Source organism: Theobroma cacao, chromosome 8, assembly GCF_053813885.1.
Source record: "Theobroma cacao isolate CCN51 chromosome 8, ASM5381388v1, whole genome shotgun sequence".
In the NCBI taxonomy this organism is placed as follows: Eukaryota; Viridiplantae; Streptophyta; class Magnoliopsida; order Malvales; family Malvaceae; genus Theobroma; species Theobroma cacao.
The window spans coordinates 7,105,951-7,127,165 of NC_142646.1; the positions used below are offsets into that span (position 1 = coordinate 7,105,951).

The 21,215-nt window shown below is 33.2% G+C and overlaps 4 protein-coding genes across 7 annotated transcripts; 3 read left to right on the forward strand and 1 right to left on the reverse strand.

The window, feature by feature from the left end:
• Positions 1–274: 274 nt before the first annotated feature.
• NDHM (subunit NDH-M of NAD(P)H:plastoquinone dehydrogenase complex) lies at positions 275–1,466 on the forward strand. The gene is made up of 2 exons (XM_018125805.2): positions 275–780; positions 1,075–1,466. Exons 1-2 carry the CDS (start codon positions 337–339, stop codon positions 1,255–1,257), a joined length of 627 nt encoding a protein of 208 aa, XP_017981294.2. The 5' UTR covers positions 275–336; the 3' UTR covers positions 1,258–1,466.
• On the reverse strand, positions 1,172–5,180 carry LOC18592422 (uncharacterized). 2 transcript variants are annotated; one of them, XM_018125804.2, is made up of 5 exons: positions 5,111–5,180; positions 3,819–4,845; positions 3,335–3,560; positions 2,579–2,661; positions 1,172–1,599 (listed from the first exon to the last, which is right to left on the reverse strand). In XM_018125804.2, the coding sequence occupies exons 2-5, from the start codon at positions 4,773–4,775 to the stop codon at positions 1,513–1,515; spliced, it is 1,353 nt and encodes a 450-aa protein (XP_017981293.2). In that variant the 5' UTR covers positions 4,776–4,845; positions 5,111–5,180; the 3' UTR covers positions 1,172–1,512. The 2 variants fall into 2 exon arrangements, with proteins under 2 accessions (XP_017981293.2, XP_007019233.3); XM_007019171.3 differs by having other exon boundaries at positions 3,335–3,416; positions 3,819–5,164.
• Positions 5,181–8,521: 3,341 nt separating this feature from the next.
• USP (UDP-sugar pyrophosphorylase) lies at positions 8,522–15,874 on the forward strand. Of its 3 annotated transcripts, none has more exons than XM_018126211.2 (17): positions 8,522–8,814; positions 8,922–9,026; positions 9,286–9,402; positions 9,607–9,747; positions 10,047–10,146; positions 10,881–11,008; positions 11,088–11,159; positions 11,244–11,308; positions 11,741–11,801; positions 11,899–12,016; positions 12,367–12,491; positions 12,767–12,843; positions 13,438–13,543; positions 13,708–13,767; positions 14,488–14,568; positions 14,711–14,950; positions 15,358–15,543. In XM_018126211.2, exons 1-17 carry the CDS (start codon positions 8,713–8,715, stop codon positions 15,385–15,387), a joined length of 1,728 nt encoding a protein of 575 aa, XP_017981700.2. In that variant the 5' UTR covers positions 8,522–8,712; the 3' UTR covers positions 15,388–15,543. The 3 variants fall into 3 exon arrangements, with proteins under 3 accessions (XP_017981700.2, XP_017981698.2, XP_007019236.3); XM_018126209.2 differs by having other exon boundaries at positions 8,523–8,814; positions 15,340–15,543; XM_007019174.3 differs by having other exon boundaries at positions 8,536–8,814; positions 15,432–15,874.
• Positions 15,875–17,792: 1,918 nt separating this feature from the next.
• On the forward strand, positions 17,793–18,696 carry LOC18592425 (Calcium-binding EF-hand family protein). Its single transcript, XM_007019176.3, has one exon. It carries the CDS (start codon positions 17,985–17,987, stop codon positions 18,558–18,560), a length of 576 nt encoding a protein of 191 aa, XP_007019238.3. The 5' UTR covers positions 17,793–17,984; the 3' UTR covers positions 18,561–18,696.
• The last annotated feature ends 2,519 nt before the right edge of the window (positions 18,697–21,215 follow it).

Sequence of the window (21,215 nt, forward strand, 5' to 3'; positions counted from 1 at the left end):
ATTCCCTCAGTTCAAAATGATTATTTAGATCCTCACCATTAACTGTCATGTGATGGTGCATTTTTAATTTGGATTTCAACCATAAACGTCGGATTGACGGTTTGGAGGGAGATTGCGAAAAGGCCAATTATCCAATTCATGGCCGGCACTTTTCTTTGCCCCTCCACCACATCAACCCCGATATAAAAACAAGAAGCCTTATCCACAAAACCAGTGGATCAAATTTTACTTGGCTTAAGATGAATTTAACAAAAACAGGGGTCCTCTGAATAAATATATACATTAAAACAACAAGAAGTATGAGAGTAAAATCCACTCAGCCTTAAGATATCAATCATGGCCGCAACTTCCTCTCACATGGCTTGCACTAAATTCTCCATGCTGGGTTGGGGTAGGGGAAAAAGAGATTTGAGAAAGACAAGGTTTGTTTCAGTTTCAGCTCAACAGCAAGCTCAAGTAGGAGAAGAAGCACAGGAAGCACAAGTCCAAGAAGAGCAAGAGAAGGTGAAGCAACAAAGTACACAACCGAGGCCAGTGGAACCGCAACTGAATGTAAAGAGCAAAAACATGAGCAAAGAATATGGAGGGCAGTGGCTCAGCAGTGTCACGCGGCACGTCAGAATCTATGCCGCCTACATTGATCCACAGACCTCCGAGTTCGATCAAACGCAGATGGATAAACTCTCCCTTATACTTGACCCTACTGATGAGTTCGTGTGGACTCCCGAAACTTGCAACAAAGTTTATTCTTACTTCCAAGAGCTTGTGGATCACTACGAGGTAATCCACTTTTAATTTCTTACTCCTGATATTGAGTGACTCAGCAACTTCGTTTTCAATCAAGACTAGGATATCCATAGGCCCAAGGGAGAATTATCTTGCTGCAGGAACCAAGAATAGATTGCCTTGAATCCGAATCAGCTTATTTATTTATCAAAAAATGCACATTTACTTTGTTCCATCTGATTCAATAATTAAGGGATTATAGGGATCGTGCATAACAGCCTCTCCATTTCTTTAGATATGCCTGATGTTTCTGCTCTGAAGAGAAGTAATGTATTATATTGCAAGCAGGGTGCACCATTGACAGAGTACACTCTTCGTCTGATTGGTTCAGACATAGAACACTACATCAGGAAGCTACTATATGATGGAGAAATTAGGTACAACATGAATGCCAAGGTACTGAACTTCAGCATGGGGAAGCCACGCATTCTATTCAACAACAACGATGGCCATTTTCAAGATGCAGAATGACAAGATTTTCACAAAAATGGCTAAAATGGGAGAACACCGCGGTGAATATAGAAGGTATTAGTTTACAAGGCATCACAATGTTGCATCAAGTACAAAAATCTTTGGCCACAGAAACTTAGATCTTCGACACAGAGACCTGATGCATACATTCCTTAATTGCCAAAATATTCACACGTGAGGTCTTATACATTTGTGCCCAATTTGCTACAGCTGCATCTCTCAACATTTGCTTTATAACACTGAGATATTGTAATCTCAATTCAGAGAAAATCTCCGGTCATCCAAAGCATTCAAATATAAAGAGTCCAACCAAGGCTGAAATGAACCTTCATGAGCAGTATTCTGACAAAATATAGACAACCCTAAATATTTAGAAGATTTTCTCAAAAACATCTAGTTACCATCTGCACCAAGCAATCATGCATACTAGTGTAGGTATGACAATCTCTGCTAATATGCATGAATGCAAAATGAAAAAGGTTTCAATTTCATAAATTGATTTTCAAAAATAAATAAGTATGGCAATTCAAATAAAAGCCTAGTTTAAATTTAGAGATTAAGGTCAGATATGTCACTACACTATGAGTTAATGTTGAATTTTTTCATTCTACTTCAGTTTTATTGAGTTTTACTAATATACTTTCAATTTTGTTGATTTTTGGACAAAAACTGACAGAATTGAAAATTTTCAAGGAACATTTGGTTAATGTAAGTTGTAAATTTTGCCACTATACTTTTAATTTTATTGATTCCACGAAAATTTTCAATTCCATTAGTTTTTATCCAAAAATCAACAAAATTGAAACTATAGTAGCAAAATTCAATAAAATTTAAATACAGTGGCAAAATTCCTTAAGAGTCATAATATAGTGGTGATTTAACCTTAATCCCTTAAATTAGTTAGTGTTTTATATAGAATCTATTAAAGTGTTTTTGCTTGTAGGTGATACTAATTTATCTAAGAACTTAAATGCTTTAATCTTAGTCCATAAATTCAACTTCACATTGGGATGAAATGCATAGTGCCCTCTACTGTTGCATCCTCATTAACTCTAAATATAGATGAGAATAAAGATTAGCACTCTGCTCTGCTTAACCTCCTTGAAGTATTTATTAAGCCAGTGTCTCCTTTTCACTGCATAATAATTCCATTAAACTGGGTTTATCAATAACGCAAATACCTGCTCTTCTCCCTGTTCCCAAGTCCACCGTTTTTTTACCCGGCTCTGACTTTTGCTAGGAAAATTTATTAGCATCTAAGAGGCCTAGGGCAGGATGCATGAGGAAAATGAGAAGATGCACTGATGATATAAAAACTCACCTCCAACCAAAAGAAAAATCCACGTAAGAGACATAAAATTTTATGTCGATCACACCTGAATTCATCAATTTTCATTTTTAGTTCTGCAAGGGTAACAAAAAATGAACATTAAAGCTAATATCGTGTAAGAAGTTTCATTGAAACAGTATGAATGCTGAATACATACCAAACATACAGAAAAAAACAGTGAACAATCTCAATAAATTCTGCTCAACCAAAGCTATGGAACCAAAGCAAAATAAACTTGCAAAATCTGATGGGAAAAAGAAAAGGTAGGAACAACCACTCAAGTCACTTGCCAAAACAATTTCTTTGATGAGAGCTGTAATTTGAGGAATACCCAGATAGTAATCTTGTAATAGTAAACATAAAATAATATTCCAAGGCAGTGGAATAACAAAAAAAAAAAAGAAGAAGAAGAAGAAATCAACAGACAGTGAGGAGAATAAACTTTATTGAACAATTTGAGATTCCAGGAATCATCTAGCACTCAGTAACATTACAAAACCAGGAGATGAGATACTTATTTTAAACAAGTAGTTGGATACTGAAAGGACAAATTCTTTCGCTTGCAAGATTTTATCTTGTGTGAGTAAATATCTTAGGATCATTTTGAGAGAACTACATAAAACAAATTCTTCTAGATAGTGGCAATGGTCTCAGTGACTAATGTACATTATAAATATAGTGTACGTGTTTATAATGAAAAAGGCAAAGACATATGCCCATCAATGTATTTGGAGAAAACACACTTACTTTTGTACCAATCAAGGTATGATTTTCCATCAGTTTTGGTTGAATATGCTTTCATTCGTCCATTACGTAAGTCTCTAACACCCTGCACTGGTTTCTTGTAAGTTACTTCTCGCCAAAGATAATCAAACTCCTCTTGGTCATAAGGCTTTTTAAGAAGATTCATAAGCTTCTCCCTAAACTGAGACAGGCTAAAATTTTTTATGCCCTCCCAACTCTCATCACCAGTCTTTTTGTTGGCAACAAGCACATAGAACCAGAAATGAACAGTAAAAGAATTAGTAACATACAAAATTGAAGGAAAAAAGAAACTACAAAACCCTTTCAAGACGGTGTTAGAACCCTTCTTAACTATTTGATAAAAATATCTTGGCTTAGATATATCTCCTGTTACATTATTTTATAGTTTTTCCCCTTTACCAAAAAATAAAGGAACAAGAAAATAGGAACAGAAGCAATATAGAGAGTTGAAAAGAAAAATATATACCAAGGATTGATAGGATTTTGCTGGTACAAATGGTGTATAACCTCCTTCATGAAAAGGAATATTGTCTGATGCAAGTATTTCCACATCAGAAGAGCTCTCATCATCCTTCCAATGTCTACCGTCATGACCACTTTCATCACTAAATACCATTTTCTCATCACGCTTAGACCGAGAATTCAAAAACTCTTCCCAGCTTTCATCTACCATATCAAGACTCATCTTCTTGGAAGGTTCTCCACTTGATCTATGAGGAACAGAATCATCCTCAGCTTCCTCTTTTACTTGGTTCTCATCGACTGCACTCTTTCTTTCCCCATTTGGAACATCTCTTGCTTTCTCCTTTCTTTTCTTTTCTCCAATCTTCAAATCCTTCTTCACAGTTTTCGTTGTCTCAGCCTTTGCTTTCCTCGAAAAACCACCCGAATTTTCTGGAACGTTAGCCTTTATCCTTCTCAAATCAGTCTTTGCTTTCCTTGAAAACCCATCCAAATAGTCTGGAACCTCAGCCTTTACCCTTTTTGAATTGCTCTTAAAATTTCTCATTCTTTCCACATTCTCAAAGGACTCTTGTTCCTTTTCTTCATACCTAATTATAATTGAGAGGCCAGAACTCAATGGAATTTCAGCCAAGTATGATGTCCCATCCGGTTTAAGATTCTCCAAAAACATCTCATACTGAGGATCCCTCTCCTTCCCTTTCTCACGATCATGATCATGATCATGGCCATAACCATACTGCTCTAAACTACTGATAAATGTTTCATAATCCGAATCCTTTATACTCTCTTCCATGTCAATTTCATTACATTGTTTGTTCATTATCTTCTTATTTCGCTTACCATTACTACCACAACTAGGCCTAAAATTTTCCAACATGCCGCGCTCTTTCTTCAACCGACTATAAAACCTTAAATCCTCCAAAATATCATCAGATATATGATTCTCCACTCCCCCCATTATGAGAATAATAAAAAAAAAAAACCTCTTCTTCTTGCTCTCAGTGTTCTACCAATCAATCATACAGCACCTATATTATAAAAAATATGAAAAATTGAAATTTTATCATGCATTGTGCTATCATAACTTTCTTACTTCCAAACAAAAAAGAAACCCTTTTTTCCGTTCAATAAAACTGCTACGAGTTAATTGGGGCAATCTTTGGTTTAAGGATAAAAAAATAAAAGAAGAGAAATACGTGCAAGACCGGATACTGTAATGCTGCTTAATTTTCTTTCAGTTTTCGCCACGATTTCTCAGGAACCAAACGGAAAGCGCATAACGCAGGAGCTTACCGGAAAATCGGAAATTAAGTGAGTGTTGGAGAGTTTTTTTTCCCCCAATTTTTTTCTCGTTTCCGTTGAGCTGATAGCCGAGTTACGAAACTGAGAAGGAATTGGGATTGTTTTTGGGCTGGGTTTTATGCATTGAAAGGACTTGGACCAGCTTTCTACGGCCCATTGAAATATAGAGTTGGGCTTATTCCTTGGGCTCAAATATTTAAGCCCATCTCTTTCAAAAAAAAAAAGTCAAAATACCTGCCAAGTCTCTATACTCATGCATTTTATTCAATTTAGTCCCTATACTCAAAATCAAAATAATTTAATTATTTGATTTTGAGAATTGTTTCAATGTAGTCCTCTTCCTAAAGACATCTAATTTTATTGTTAAAGAGGATGACATTAATGCTAATGTGACATTAACGTGGTACATTTTAATGATATGGCACCAACATGATGATGTGGCATGTTACATGACACAAATGTGATAATATCACGTGGCACTAATATGATTACATGACAATGCTGATGTGGTACTAACATGCTGACGTGTCGGTGCCATATGATAGATAAAAAAATAAAAAAAAAAAAATTATGCCACGTCATAAGAATTAAATTGAACAAAAGTATATAACACAAGGACTAAATTGAATAAAATTGAGATGTTAAGGGATTAAATTGAAAAAATATTTAAAAATATAAATATTTAAGTAAATGATAGATTTGTTTATTAATAAGTCAAATATTTAAATGTAACAGATTTATGGTATTAAATATATATATATATATATTTACTTGATTATTTAATTCTAAAATATGTATATTACTTTATCTTTGTAAAAATTAAGTTTGAATTCTTCTTCTATAAAAAAAATCTTGAAAAAGCATTTTATATCTAAAGCCAAATTTAGATGAATAACTTACATTATGTTGAAATAAAATAATATAAAAAGACTAAATAAATTTTTTTTCTATTTATAATAGTATAAATTTTGAAATTTAATTGCCTTATTTTTTAATTTGAGCTGAACTCAAATTAGTAAAATAAGTTGATTTAGTTTTTTCTTTTAAAAAAAATAAAGAAAGGAGATATGGAGTTAGAAAAATAATTCTTCGTTTTAAATTACTTAATTTTAGCATTACAAACTTCTTATTACATCTATAGAATCTGAGTTACTCCACTTCTTCAATTTTTTATTTATTTTTTATATTTTTATTTTGTTTAATATTTCAGATTATATTTTTTAGGTTGAAATTTCATTGATTAAAAACTCCATTTATGACTGATGGAGTTAAATATAATTATAAATATTTGTACCATTTTTTTTTTGTAGATCTAAATTAATAATGTAAATTTAAATTTAGTAAAATTTGATTGTGCTATTTGAATTTAAATAAAATTGTTTTATAAGAAACTTTGAGTAAATTTAAATAAAATGTAAATTGAGTAAGGGTTAAATAATTCCAAAAGAATGGATATTTATAAATTATGAAAGTTGTAACTAAATCAACCTATTTTGCTAATATGAGTTTAACTCAAGTTAAATAAATTTCAAAATTTTATACTATTATAAATAAAAGAAAAAAATTATTTAATTTTTTATATTATTTTATTTGAATATAATACAAGTTATTCATACTAATATTTAAATATATCAGTACCACATCATCATATTAATACGAGGTGGCACTACCATATTATCATATTGGTGCCATGTCAGTTCTGATGCCTTCCTTTTTATTAGTAAAATTAGATATCATTAAGAGACGGACTACATTGAAGTAATTTTAAAAAATAAAAAGTTAAATTATTTTAATTTTGAATATAAGATTAAATTAAATTAAATAAATAATTACATAGACTTAGTGAGTATTTTGAAAAAAAAAAAAAAGCGAAAAACGCTGAAAATGAAATGGAAAGGTTCTTGAAGGAGAATGTGCTTCAGCCTGGGAAGCATATGCTCACATTCCTTTCTCTCTCTCTCTCTCTCTTTTTAATCTTTTGTTAAAAGGAAATAAAAGCTCGCCTTTTCGGTTGTCTGCCACTACCTGCCCCGTGATTTTCTTTTCTTTATGTTTTAGTACTAACTTTTATGATTCCTTCAGCACAAATGCAAGTACGAGATATCATACTAATTTAATTTGTATGATTATATACAATGCCATTAATTTTGTCCCTCTTTGAGGTACGCATAATTCGAGTCAAATCAAATTAATTTGATTAATCAATCAGTTTTCGAAATAATTTTGATTTATTATTATAATTTTATTTATAATTCGATTTTCGGTTAACACAAATATCCAAAATATTGATTAATCACTTATTATAATTATATATATATATATATTATATTATATGAAGAAACTTAATTGAGTGATGTTGGTGAGTGTAAAAGCATTTGAATAAAGTTTGAAAAACATTTATTAATAATTACGGAACATTTATAATTTTAATTTTTGTTAGATGCATAAATTCTATACTCCTTTGAGTTATTGACTTACTATGAATGTAATTTTTTTTTTGGGTATTTGATTTTTCTTGGATTTCCTTATATTCGTGTTAATATTGTGAATTAGTAATTTAGAATGTGATTTTAAATATATGCTCTATAAATGTTGGAGTTCGTAAATTTTTAATTAGTTTGATGTTAAACTTAAATTAATTAATTATTTAAATTTTTAATTGCTAGAATAAAATTTTGATATTTATGAACAATTAGCCTTTTTACTTCTAACTAAAATCACGAATTTAACATTAATTATATTAAATTGTGTAACTAGACTGAATTACTCAAAATAATTCAATCGGTTATGTTTCGATTATATATAATTTCAATTTGATTTTTGATTAAGAAAAATATTAATTTGGGTTTTAATCAAACCATCCAAATGAGCACTCTTGATCTATATATTTTAAAATTCAAACAGTTAACATTAGCACTTTAATAGGGAAGGGTACACAAATTTTCCTTTTATTTTTTGAATACAACAAACAAAAATATTTAAAAATATGATAATAATTAAATTTATCTTTTTATTGAATTGGGACTCTTAAGTTTATCATTACTTTTTAATTTCATTATTTTTTGTGAAAAAACTGCTCCTAATGAAAAAGCCTAGATAGAAAAGATCCGGAAAAGCTACGCCTACTTTCCAACCTTTTCTCTTAAATTAGATTAGACAAAATAATTTTCAGTTTGATTGTTGTTGTTTGTCTTTTTGGTAAATGATTATCTGATGATGACTAATAAACGAAAAAGAAAAATTCATTAAAATAAAGGCCAAAAAAAAAAAGGGCAAATCAGTTGGCAGGCGTACGTTACGTGATTGTAGAGCTGTTAGACTGTGGGCTGGTGGGGCCCATATAAACTAACGGTTGGTAACCGGTAATATCCGGTTGTCGGTCACCATCATTCGAGGCGACATTCTCTCTGCTCTTCCTCTCAGTTCCCCCTCCTCTCTCTCTCTCTCTCTCTCTCTCTCCCTCCTCCACTTCACATGATAAGTTAAGTTCCGTTTTGGACTCCATTTACGTAAAATTCTGGTCAAGCTGCTTCTTCTTCTTCACACCTTTCTTTTCTCTTTTCTTTTTTATTTGAAAAAAAATTCCGGCGAGAATGGCTTTGGCGGCGGCAGAGATTCTCTCCAACCTCAACATCAACGGGGGAGATTGGCCTCCTAATCTTGTCAAGAATCTCCACCTCCTTTCTCCGGATCAGGTCTTGCATGTCCCTGATTCCGTACCTTTTTTTAAAAAAAATTTCGAATATATACATATTGATATACGAGTATGTTAATTATGTGCTTTGTTTGGTTGTTTTGGCAGATTGAATTGGCTAAGATGTTGTTAAAGATGGGACAGAGCCATTTGTTTCAGCATTGGGCAGAGCCTGGCGCCGAGGACGACCAAAAGAAAGCTTTTTTTGCTCAGGTTTCGCATTTTTTTTGAAGCTATGGAATTCTACCGAACTCTGCTGTGATTTATTTTTTTTTTAATTATCAAAATTGTATTTTTATTTGTTTTCGGTAAATGCAGTAAAATTATGAATGAAAAAAAAAATCAAGGCCATAAAAGGATGGACTTTTATTTTTCTTTTCTCTGCTGTTTTGGATATGTTTGAATTGTGCTCAAGTGAATATTTATTTACTATTATCTTAGAGTTTTATGCAGTGGATTTGTTTCTTTCTAGGTGGCTAAGCTAAATTCGAGCTATCCAGGGGGTTTGGCATCGTATATTAAAACCGCTAGGGAGCTCTTGGCGGACTCAAAAGCAGGGAAGAATCCTTATGATGGCTTCACACCTTCGGTAACGAATTAGTCATTCACTTTGGAAACTTGATTTTTTATACTATTTTTTTATGATGTTAATCAATATCCATTTTCTTATATTGACACGATTCATATTAATGTAAATTGACATCAATATCAAGTTTTCTTTACCCTGTATCATGTCCTTCTCTCCACTGCCTTCTCTGCAACTTTTTCTTAAATACAGTGAATTATTTTGCAGGTTCCAACTGGAGAAATTCTTTCTTTTGGTGATGAAAATTTCATCAAATTTGAGGAGGTAGGCATCAAAGAAGCCCAAAATGCAGCATTTGTTCTTGTTGCAGGTGGACTTGGGGAACGTCTTGGATACAATGGAATTAAGGTAGATTACCTATAGACTGACAGTTAATATGTTGTTTATCCTGTTAATTTCAATTCTTTGGCTTCATAAAAACTGCACAAATCTATGTAGTTGAAATATATTTGATTGATATTTTGGTGTGAAGCGTGTGTTCCAGCAAAAGATCCTGTACTCATGGTTGTCTGCACAGTGGAAAGATGCTTTTTTATGTTTATTTTTTAAAGAGGGTTAACCACATATTTGATTAAACCAGTTCCAACACCTTGACTAGTTTTGCTCCCTCAAAAAAAAAATTGACTAGCTATGTTTACACCTTGTAGGTTGCACTTCCAGCAGAGACCACAACTGGAACATGTTTCTTACAACTCTACATTGAGCATATTCTGGCTCTTCAGGAAGCTAGTAGTAGGCTCACAAAAGGTTCGTATGGCATCTTATTTTTTAGGAGTCTTCCATATTCTATAGTCGTTTTAATTTTGCTCCTCCATGTGATCAAGGAAGATTAAGTGTCATTGTCCTTCAGTATATGATGGCAGCAGCCAATGGGAAATTACTGAGCAGCTCAGAGTAGGCAATTTCACTAGTCGATATGCATGAGAAATTGCTTAGTGCACAAACCATGGAGAGAAAGCCACCTGGATGAACTTAGGTTTATATTATAGCGATCATCAGAAAAGCCACTTTTCAAGAAAGTGTGAAAAATGATAGAATGATCGAGTTGAAATGAGTTCCAAGTTAGACTGTAATGTTTTCTATCTAGTTAAATTTCTTGCTTATATGTGCAGTAATCAACAATAGCAAATGAGCGTATCCATATAAGGAAGCTCTCACCTGGACTAGTTCCTCTGGGTAAAACGGCACAACGAATATCTGTTTTCAGTATCTGCTTGAGCTATATTCTAGGTGCAATTATCTAAGCCACCTGAGGCAATTAAATACTTTGTAAACAACCTCCCTAGTTCAGCAAGCTGAACTATTTCATACTTTTACAAGATAGAAGTGTTCATGTCAACATATTTGCCTCAATAAGTAAGAAATATTAGTTAATGTCCAACCCTTTGTTTAGTAAAATTCATTATAATGTTTATTTCATTTTTAAACTTATTAGCTCTTTTTATCTCTTAACTTCATTGCTCTCTCTCTTTAAATTTTAGGCGCATGTCAAAAGGAGATTCCTTTTGTAATAATGACATCAGATGACACCCATGCCCGTACATTGGAGCTTTTAGAATCAAATTCTTATTTTGGGATGAAACCTACTCAAGTTAAACTTCTTAAGCAGGTATGTAATCACTCATTGTGTGTTGTTGGTGAAAGCTGTTGTTAAGTTGCATTATGTCAAGTGCCATATATACTTGCAGGAAAAAGTTGCATGCGTAGATGATAATGATGCTAGGCTTGCTTTGGACCCTCATAACAAGTACAAAATTCAGGTAAGTGCTGTACACAAGGCAATGGATAGATTCTTAGTCATAAAACTTTAGGTTCTTCTCATAAACCTTTCCTTGTCTTGTTAGACAAAACCTCATGGCCATGGTGATGTGCACTCGCTTCTTTATTCTAGCGGCCTTCTGAACATATGGTACGTCTCAAATGCTTATGTTGCTTCTAAACTCTGGAAACTTGAATTTTATTTGCATGCCTTTGCAAGTTTACTTTTATATGTTGCCTGTAGTTGTAAACTTATCTCTTTATTTCATGGAAACTCCTTATATGCATTCTGCTCTTGCCCTTGGCTGTCTTTATGATAGTATGACTCAAGTTTTGGTTTCTATCCCACGTTAATATATTGCATTGAAACAAACTGACAACAACCATGTGAGTAAGCTAGTAATCTATCTACCATACACTTATAAATAATCTGTTTTCTAACTCTCCTTGCTCTTAATTATCTCAACCATTTATCTACATCCGTTACATAGCACAAAAAAATTTCAAATGTCACTCCTGGTAATTGGTTTAATGGATAATTTTTTATATTTCTTTTCATACTTTTATCATCACATTTTGCTAGGCGTGATGCTGGTTTGAGATGGGTTCTCTTTTTCCAAGACACAAATGGACTCCTCTTCAAGGTTAACTGCTAAAATTTCCATCATTTCATCCATAGTTTTTTTGTGTTAATTGTGCAAAATTGTTTTTTCAAAATAAAATTTTACTGTTTCAATGTAGGCAATTCCAGCATCACTGGGAGTCAGTGCTACTAAACAATACCATGTCAACTCTCTTGCCGTTCAACGCAAAGCAAAAGAAGCTATTGGAGGAATTACCAGACTCACTCACAGTGATGGTATTTAAATGTGAAACTCTCCCTCTAATTCTTCAAAGCTAGAACTGCCAATTGTATGTGAGTGTATTTGCTTAGAGACCTATTTCTATAGAGACTTTGACATAAAACTAAAAGAGGGTCTACACTTCACTAATTCTGATTTCTTCAGGTCACTTTTGCTTTTTATGCTTGTTCATGTTAATTGACGATGTATTATAGTGCATAATTGCCTCTTTTTCTCCCTCCCACCCCTCTTTTCCTTTTCTTAGATATATCAGTTATAAATGATACAATTATGCTATAGTGGGTGTTTTAGGCCTCAATTGCACTATGATTTATGCTTCACTGCATGCTATTGAAATTGACTTCAGGGAGATCGATGGTGATCAATGTCGAATACAATCAGCTTGATCCTCTGCTTAGAGCCACTGGACATCCTGATGGAGATGTTAATTGTGAGACAGGCTATTCTCCTTTCCCAGGAAATATAAACCAAGTAATTTTTCTGGCTCAAAAGCATTATTTAGATGTTTTAGTTCTGGGGGGATGTCTAGGGTTGGGATTATATAAAGGATTCTTTACTTATGTAAGCAATGTGGTTAAAGGGACCAAACATTACAAAGTTTTTCTACTGATGAAAATGCCGTTGTCATCATGATGATGTTTATGAAATTTGATCTGATTTTTTGTATCCATATGTGGGAACTGTTCCATTCTTTGTCTAATTGCTCTCCCCTCCCTTTCCTGTTCTTTTTTGGTTCTGTTTTACAGCTGATTTTGGAGCTTGGTCCATACATTGAGGAGCTGTCAAAAACAGGGGGTGCTATTAAGGAATTTGTTAACCCCAAGTAATTCTTCTTTTTCTTTTTGCTAATTATGATTGAAACTTGTTAATGTTATGCTTTATGGATGATTTAACATCTTCGTATTGCTTGCAACAAGATTCTGAAATAAACAGTTTAAAGTTCTTTTTGAATTCATTAATTATTTTTAAAACCTCAAAGCATGTATGCCATATGAAGCAACGTGAGCAAGAGGAATTAAGTTGAATTTCTGGGAAAAATGTAGCATAACAGAAAATTTTGAAATAAATGGTAATCTCATTGGCATCATCTGTTGAATTTTCATGGGTGGCTAGTGCAAACATCTAAGTATTGTACATTGTTCTTAGAATTTGCCTGCTGTGGGAAATTTCTTCCAGTTCTTGAAACAGTTAGGATAATGAGACAATTAAGCTCCTTTTATTGTTAGTTTCCTAGCTAGTAAAGAAGTTAGATTCAATTGATTCCAAATCATTTTGGGAAATTCTTCAACAACTTGATCTGATTTTATCATATTGTTGATGTCCCAAGACATTAATTATGGACTTTGTGTATTTAGTCCCTTGTACAGAAGAAAGTGAGTCTTGACCATGTCATCTGTTTTGTCCTATATTACTGCAGGTATAAGGATGCTAGCAAAACATCATTTAAATCCTCAACTCGACTGGAGTGCATGATGCAAGACTATCCTAAAACATTGCCTCCAACAGCAAGAGTTGGATTTACGGTAATCGGTGGTCTCAACCCTTTCCAGTAATTGCACTTAAACTTTTTGGTCTTGATACCTCCTATCTCCTATCTGATAGGAACCTGTTTCTCTTGTCATTCTGTTAAAGAATCTGTTATTAAATATTTATTCATAATTAAACCTGACATAATATGGTTGTGTAGGTGATGGATACATGGCTTGCTTATGCACCTGTGAAAAACAACCCTGAGGATGCTGCTAAGGTGAAATTATATTTTAATAATTCCTGTACTCCATCTTTCTCTGTTTAACAGGGTCTTTTTTGCAATTATAACAATGTAGCATGTTGATAAATAGAAAATCCAGGATTTCTGGTGTTGATTGGTCTAATACGAAATGGGGTGGCAGTATAATAAGTTCTTCTGTGGAGATCACAACATTGAAAAGCTATCAGATCTAGATTTTGTTGTGTAATTTCTTTCAGGAATCTATTTCAAAGTTAATCATTTAAGTTTTTCTTTTAGTTATCTTGCATCATACAGATTTAAATCCTAATCATCCTATTTAGCATTATTTTGCCACAACTTCTAATAGGAACTATTTTGTTGTGACTTGTGTCAAATAAGTGCATCAGTTCCTTTTAGATTCATTACATTTCTTAAATCCAGTCCTCACGCTTGAAAAAATATAGAGTTGTTTCAAGGGATGTGCTAAAGTTATTTAGATGGTGGTGATCATTATAATATCTTTCAGCTCCATTCGTGTGCCTAATTCACTTTTTGTCTCTTTTAAACTGTTCTTGGTTAATCTTCAAGTAAGGCAACCGTTAGGCTGCATATTCTTTATCTACCTTAGAACCAAGGCTCCAATTTGGATATTTATAATCATGATCATCTGTTGTCCTTTGTGATTCAGAGTTTATGTTCTGGGCATAATTTGTCATTTTGATTCTAGTTATTAATGTTTGCTCAACCTTGATTAAGGTACCAAAAGGGAACCCATATCACAGTGCAACTTCTGGAGAAATGGCCATATATCGTGCAAACAGTCTCATCCTTAAAAAGGTTATCATGTTATTCTTTTGCTAAATTCAAGTGCTAGAATCTAGAATCTGTCTCATTATTTAAAATCTTTTACTCACTCTCTCATTCTATCCCTCATTTTATTGTTGAACCTTTTGGTTTCCAATTTTTATATGTGTGCTAGGCTGGTGTCCAAGTGGTGGATGCAGTGCAACAGGTTTTCAATGGGCAAGAGGTGGATGTTTGGCCACGTGTTACGTGGAATCCTAAATGGGGGCTAACTTTTTCTGATATCAAAAACAAAGTTAGTGGAAGTTGCTCCATTTCTCAAAGGTCTACCATGGCCCTTAAGGGCCGCGATATTTTTCTTGAAGATCTATCCTTGGATGGAGCTCTTATTGTTGACTCTGTTGATGGTGCAGAGGTATGCCATAATAAATTGATAGTAGATGCATGCTATTGTTTAATCTGTTAATTTTTTGGTCTTTTTCCTTGCACTCTTTTGCAACAACTTTAACAGATTTGTTGGTTGTTACAATTGGATGTTTTAAGCGTTGTCTATAAGTACCATGATTGTTCTATTTATATCTTAGTTTGGTGCCATATTTTGGAATATCATAAGAGATGTTGTTCCCAAATATGTTGACTTTCATGACTTTAATTTTCTTGCATCTTCTTGTTCGAAAATTCATACCTGATCATGACCTGTCATTTCATTATTCACTTAGTTTAGCCATTATCATTATTAGCTCAGGGATCAAATTTGTTATATTGAGTATGCGACTCTTCTCTGCTTGAAAATGTGGAAGACAGTTTTTTGTATGTTTGTAGGAAACTTCAGTTTGGGGTTCAATCTTTTAGTTCAGTTGGAGAACTATTTCATAATAGCATGGTTTTGGAAATAGGTAAAAGTAGAAGGATCAATACAGAACAAGGGCTGGCTTCTTGAGAGCATTGACTACAAAGATACAGCAATACCAGAGGAACTGAGGATCAGGGGTTTCAAAATCAACAAAATTGAGCAATTGAAGAAAACTTACGGCGAACCAGGAAAGTATAGCTTAAAGCCGTGAAGTTGAACATAAACAGAGACACAGCAATTCTTTTTTTTTTTTTTTGTAATTTGGCAATTACTAGTTGGTTCATAGCAGGAATAAATCTCTTTCCTTCAGTAACTTGTATTATTATCAAAGGTAGTTGGTTTAGCAAGTAATGTTCTTGGAATAATGAGCTAAGAGGGTGGTGACATTTTGTATGATATATTACCCTCGCCATCATTCAAACCTTCCCTCTTTGTCAACTCTTCAATGTTTTTATTCTGGAATAAAACTTTCTTACATTTGAATAAGATGCTTATTTCTTGCATGCCTTGGCCTTTTGATATTTAGTGACAGAAAAGAGTGGTGAGATAAATGTCAGCGAAGCAATCTAGTTCATGCAGATTGCTTCTTTTATCAAAGTGAAGTGATGAGAGTAAACCCTCCTGCTGCCATTTTTGCTGCAGGAGTTTACAGTGCTGCATCTATAAAAAATGCAGCCCATTCATATTAACTCCTTACCTAGATTAATTTCTGTTAATTTGTTAGAAGATATATGTCGGCAAAGTGGCCTTTGGATATAGAGAAGGGTTGCAGGGGACCTGTATCATTATGGCTCTCACGTTCAAGTTTTTTTTCCATACGCAAAAAACCAGAAAGAAATCAGCTGTGGCCGACGTTTAGAGGCTGTTGGCAACTACCATTCAGTCAATGAGTGGCGTGAACCTTGGAGCTATTTAATGCAATAACTGTGTGGGGGTGGGGCTGATATGCTTGCCCAGAAAAACTTTGTTAAATTGCCAATTAAATAGACTTGCATTATTTTTTTTTAATTGAGAAAGAGATTAGAATTTTATTTTTTAGATAAAGAGTTCATACATTAATTAATGAATTAAATATTTGAGTGTAAATATGTTTGTATATTTGCATCACACACTTTTTCACAATAATAAGAAAAATTGAATATTTATTATTCTAAAAAAAAAACCTGAGGCTGATGCAAAGATTAAAACCAGGAGAAAGATTTGGTAAATTAATGTATACATTTCCCATTTCTCTCTATCAAGATAGGTTTTTCCTTGGCCTTTCATGCCTTTCAAATGGCGCCTGCATCAACAATTCAACTTCTACACTCAAACAATGGGAGGAATGGATATGTCTCAGGGCACATAGGTTTCGGCTCCAAGGCTACAGCCGACCATGTGGCCCCTTAACAAAGTACGGGTGGTGGAAATTTATGGTCCATAACAATTAGGTATGCATGGTCCAGACACGTGTTCCGTCTAGGAACAGCTAGACCAAAGACATTCTTTATTAGCACATTTGTTAGTCATTTTTTGGATTATTACTGCTAATGGTTGGGCACGCCATCATGATTATCTCAATTTATTATTATCATCCAATGCACGTTCCAAGTTTTTGTTCCCTCAGAATATTAGAATGATGATTGATAAAACAACAAAAAAAAAAAAAAGAAAGAAAAGAAAACAAATAATTGAAGCATAATTGTTTTTTATATAGGTGAATTAAAATTTCTTTTATGTCTACATAAAAGTTTGGTGGGTTTTTACAAATTTACAAGGAAATAATTTTTTCAATATCATATGAATCCTGCTCTTCTTTTTAAAAGAACAAATATCTAAGATTTTAAAAGTTTTTAATTCCAATAGTTAAGATTTTGACTTCCTTGTATGCCTTAACACAAGTCTACTAGTTTTCTTAAGATATTTTTTTTTTTGAAAAGTCTAGTTTTCTTAAGATATAATGTTTTAAAAAATTATATGTGATATAAAATGATTAGTGTTTTAAATAATAACAGTTTTTAGTTATAAAGATTTATTTAGTTTAAAATAAAAATATAAAAATTTAATTGAATGAAATAAAGAATAAGAATTTATTTAAATTTTTATTAATAGTTTAGAAATTTATATATATATATATATATATTAATTTAAATTACATTAAAAAAGCAACTGTATGTAGCAAGATATGTGGCAAATTTATCTCAAAGAAATTTCTAGTTTTTTCAAGAAAATAATTGATATTTTGTAAGATTCATAGTTTTCTTGTGTTAAAGTCTATTAAACAAACGACTTTCGAAAAAAGACAACCATCGATAGTCAATGAAAGGGACATGAGGCACGTCGACCACGATTGGGATAGGGATCAGAAGACAAAATTTTCATTTACTGATCCCCAGCCCATATATAATGTTGTGTTTGCTTCATCTCTGCCTCAACAGAAAAGAAAATTCAATCTTCTGAAAATCAAAGTAATACATTTATTTGTTTCCATCATAATCTTCCTAGGAAATTTCTTGCGAGCTTCCTGAATCATCTTCTCCGAAAGTTGGAATTTCACAAACCGTAACTACTTCCGTTAGCCATTTGCATATATAAATATACAACGAACCCCCTCAGGATGCTGTCATCGTATGCGCAAGAAACACTCAACAACAAAGCATCGATATTTCATGTTCATGGTGACTTTCTCTTTGCCAACGACATGTCCCCCCTTAGCAAGAACGACTTGCAACGGATTTTTGAGAAGCTTGACAAGAATGGGGATGGCTTGGTTAGCCTGGAGGAGCTCAACTGGCTCCTGGTGAGAATTGGAGTGCAGTTCAGCCTGGAGGAGTTGGGGTCCTTTGTGGGAAAACCATGTCTCGACTTCAATGAATTCTTGTTCTTTTATGATTCTATCTCGAACCAGAACGATGATGGCAAGAACATGGAGCCAGCAGGATCAGGGGAGGAGGATGGATTAATCCAAGCCGATGAAGACAGTGACCTTGTCAAGGCTTTCAAAGTGTTTGACTTGAATGGCGATGGCTTTATTTCCTGCGAGGAGCTTCAAAGCGTGTTGGTAAGACTTGGTTTGTGGGATGAAAGCAGCGGCAAAGATTGCAGAAACATGATTTGCTTCTACGACACCAACTTGGACGGCATGGTCGATTTTGAAGAATTCAAAAACATGATGTTGCACACCATTTCTTAATTCCATTGTGTGAAAGTGCAGAGAAGGTTCATGATTATTGATTGCCTTTTGGTTCTCATTTGAGCTGATGATGATGATGATTATGTACCATCACCCTCATCCCTTTGTCAATATATATCAAGTGTTTTTCTTGTCATCGGTATTATTAGCAACTATTTTTAAGCAAAATTTTCCCTATGATGTTGTTGAGTTTTCTTCTCCTCATCATTCCTCACTTTTCTTCCTCTGTAAGGGCACTTTTCCTTTTTCAAAATAACATCTAAGGGTACTTTGTTCAAACGATATGGTACAATGTACTGGTCACTAAGGGTACGGTCAGATACGCATTGGAAACGAGTACATTAAAGTTCTCACCAAATGTCTTATTATTTTCAATTTCAATATGATTAATATGTGGTTCATCATTTATACTAGATCTAGTAATTTTGTATATAACACGTCAACATGATATGAATAACAACACAAGTTTAAGCAGGTTTAGATTTAAATTAATCATGTCAAATTCATTTAATTTGTGTAAAATATAATTAACTAATCACGTTTTCATTTATTACTTATTTATTAATCATGTTCGTCGTATAAATATGTTTAATCTACGGTTAAAATTATTATTAATTCATGTAAATATTAATATTTTTATGATGATTAATATTAATTTATATTAAATTTTATTATGTTTGATAAATATTATAATATTTATAATTTTATATTATAAATTTGAATAATAGAATCATATATGTTTTTCTTTTGGGCATAGAAAAAGGGATTCGAATTTTGTTCTTTAAGTAGAGAGATCATGTTTCAACAAATAAACCAACTATTCAAATATAAATAATAAAATCATATTTTACTTGTATATATTTTAATTTAATCATTTTGTGTATGCATGTTATAAATCATATGAATTTTCATAATGTTAATCATATTGTATATTGTAAGATTTAATCCAACACATTTAATAAATATGTCAATTATAACATATTATATTACACATTTATTAAATATATTTATGAATACATCTAACATTTAATAGTTTTTAAAACACAAAAACGCAAATACCTTAAAAAAAGAGAGCCGGAAAAGACGTGAATTTGGACAGAAGACATAAAGTCGGTGCCTAATATGGTTCAGGCGGTTGACACATGTACCCAGAATACTTGCTCTGGCAGGTTCCAGAAAGTTCATGGACTGACTTTGGAAAATTCCAACTCCGTGTGGCATTCATTGTAAGTCTACTTGTCTAGTCTCCATCACCTTTAACATAGTCTTGAGATATTTGTCCAAAATCTTTAACCGCCAAACAAAATGTAACCACAAATCCCACCCATAATGGAACTGCCCTTTGCGGTATTCTGATTCTGAAATCTCCAAAAGTAGTATAATAATGTAGAAAGGAAATTGCATTGTGAGGTTTAGACATGAAAAGGTTTTGCTTATGAGAACAGCAAGGTAACATTCTGAGAAACCTCGACCCAAGCTGCTGCTGCTTCTGCTGCGGCATCACTTGACTATATTAATTTTCTGCCCATCGCATTGAAAATTATCTATGGGTTGTAGTAAATTAATGTGGGCCCATATTTTTCTCACCCACTTGCATGAAACTTTAGTTATTACAATTCAGAGATGCCCTTTTGTTACGAAATTAAATAGAAAATGTTAACGGATGGGTGGACGACTACCAGGTCCAAATTGGCGGTTAAAAATCTTCCTTCAACCAATGGAATTAAAAATGCTTTTAAATACTTATACAGACGACTAATTAAAAAGGACTAAACGACTTGTACGGTAGTGTACTTTGGGCATGTTCTGCGAAGTTCCTTTTAAGTCTTTTAACAACTTCCACCAAAGTATTTTAAATTTATCAAGGTCAAAACTGACTTACAATAAGGTCATGTATGTGTATATATATGAAACATACCAATTTTTTCTTTCTGATATTGGCATCAACGTTGTTGGTTTCTTATGGTATTTGAGTGAAAGCCAATTGATCCCATGGATATTGTTACTAAGGGAAAAGGTCCGACCTTAGGCACGATGTTAGACCTTTGAATGCCCTTTTCCTCCAACTTTTAAACCATGCCTCTATGTGTATATGTGAAGACTAAAGTAAGTCATTTAGTATGTCGTTTTTACACCTTCTAAGACGATTCTCTACGGTTGAAAACCTTGGTTGTTTGAATCAGCAATCAACTTGGAAGGGAAAGGAGGAAAATATGAAAGAACTACCCCTTTCTTGGAACACATGAGGATGGATCCCGGAAGGAGCAAGGTTTGAAGACTAAAATTGACAACAAGAAACAAGGACCAGAGGCAGAGGCCCCGTCCCCTGTCTCATTTTCTTGTTCACGGAACAAGTATGTGCCTGCTATGTCTCAGAAACTGGTGCAATTATTATTTCTAGTAGGTGAAGTAGGTACCACTATGGGCAGGTTTGGTTTGTGTCACAGATTTTTATAAATTTCCGAAGTTTGGTAATGAGATGTTGCAATTACTTGGTATATAGAAAATGGTGGTGGTGGTAACTGGTAGGTGCCAAACTTGGCATATGGATAGGCAAACCAGTAGTATACGTGTTAGTTTACTGCTATGCTTAATGACTTGAACAAAAGAAAATTAGACAAGTGGTGGCCGGCTGGTTGTCTAGTGTCATTTTTT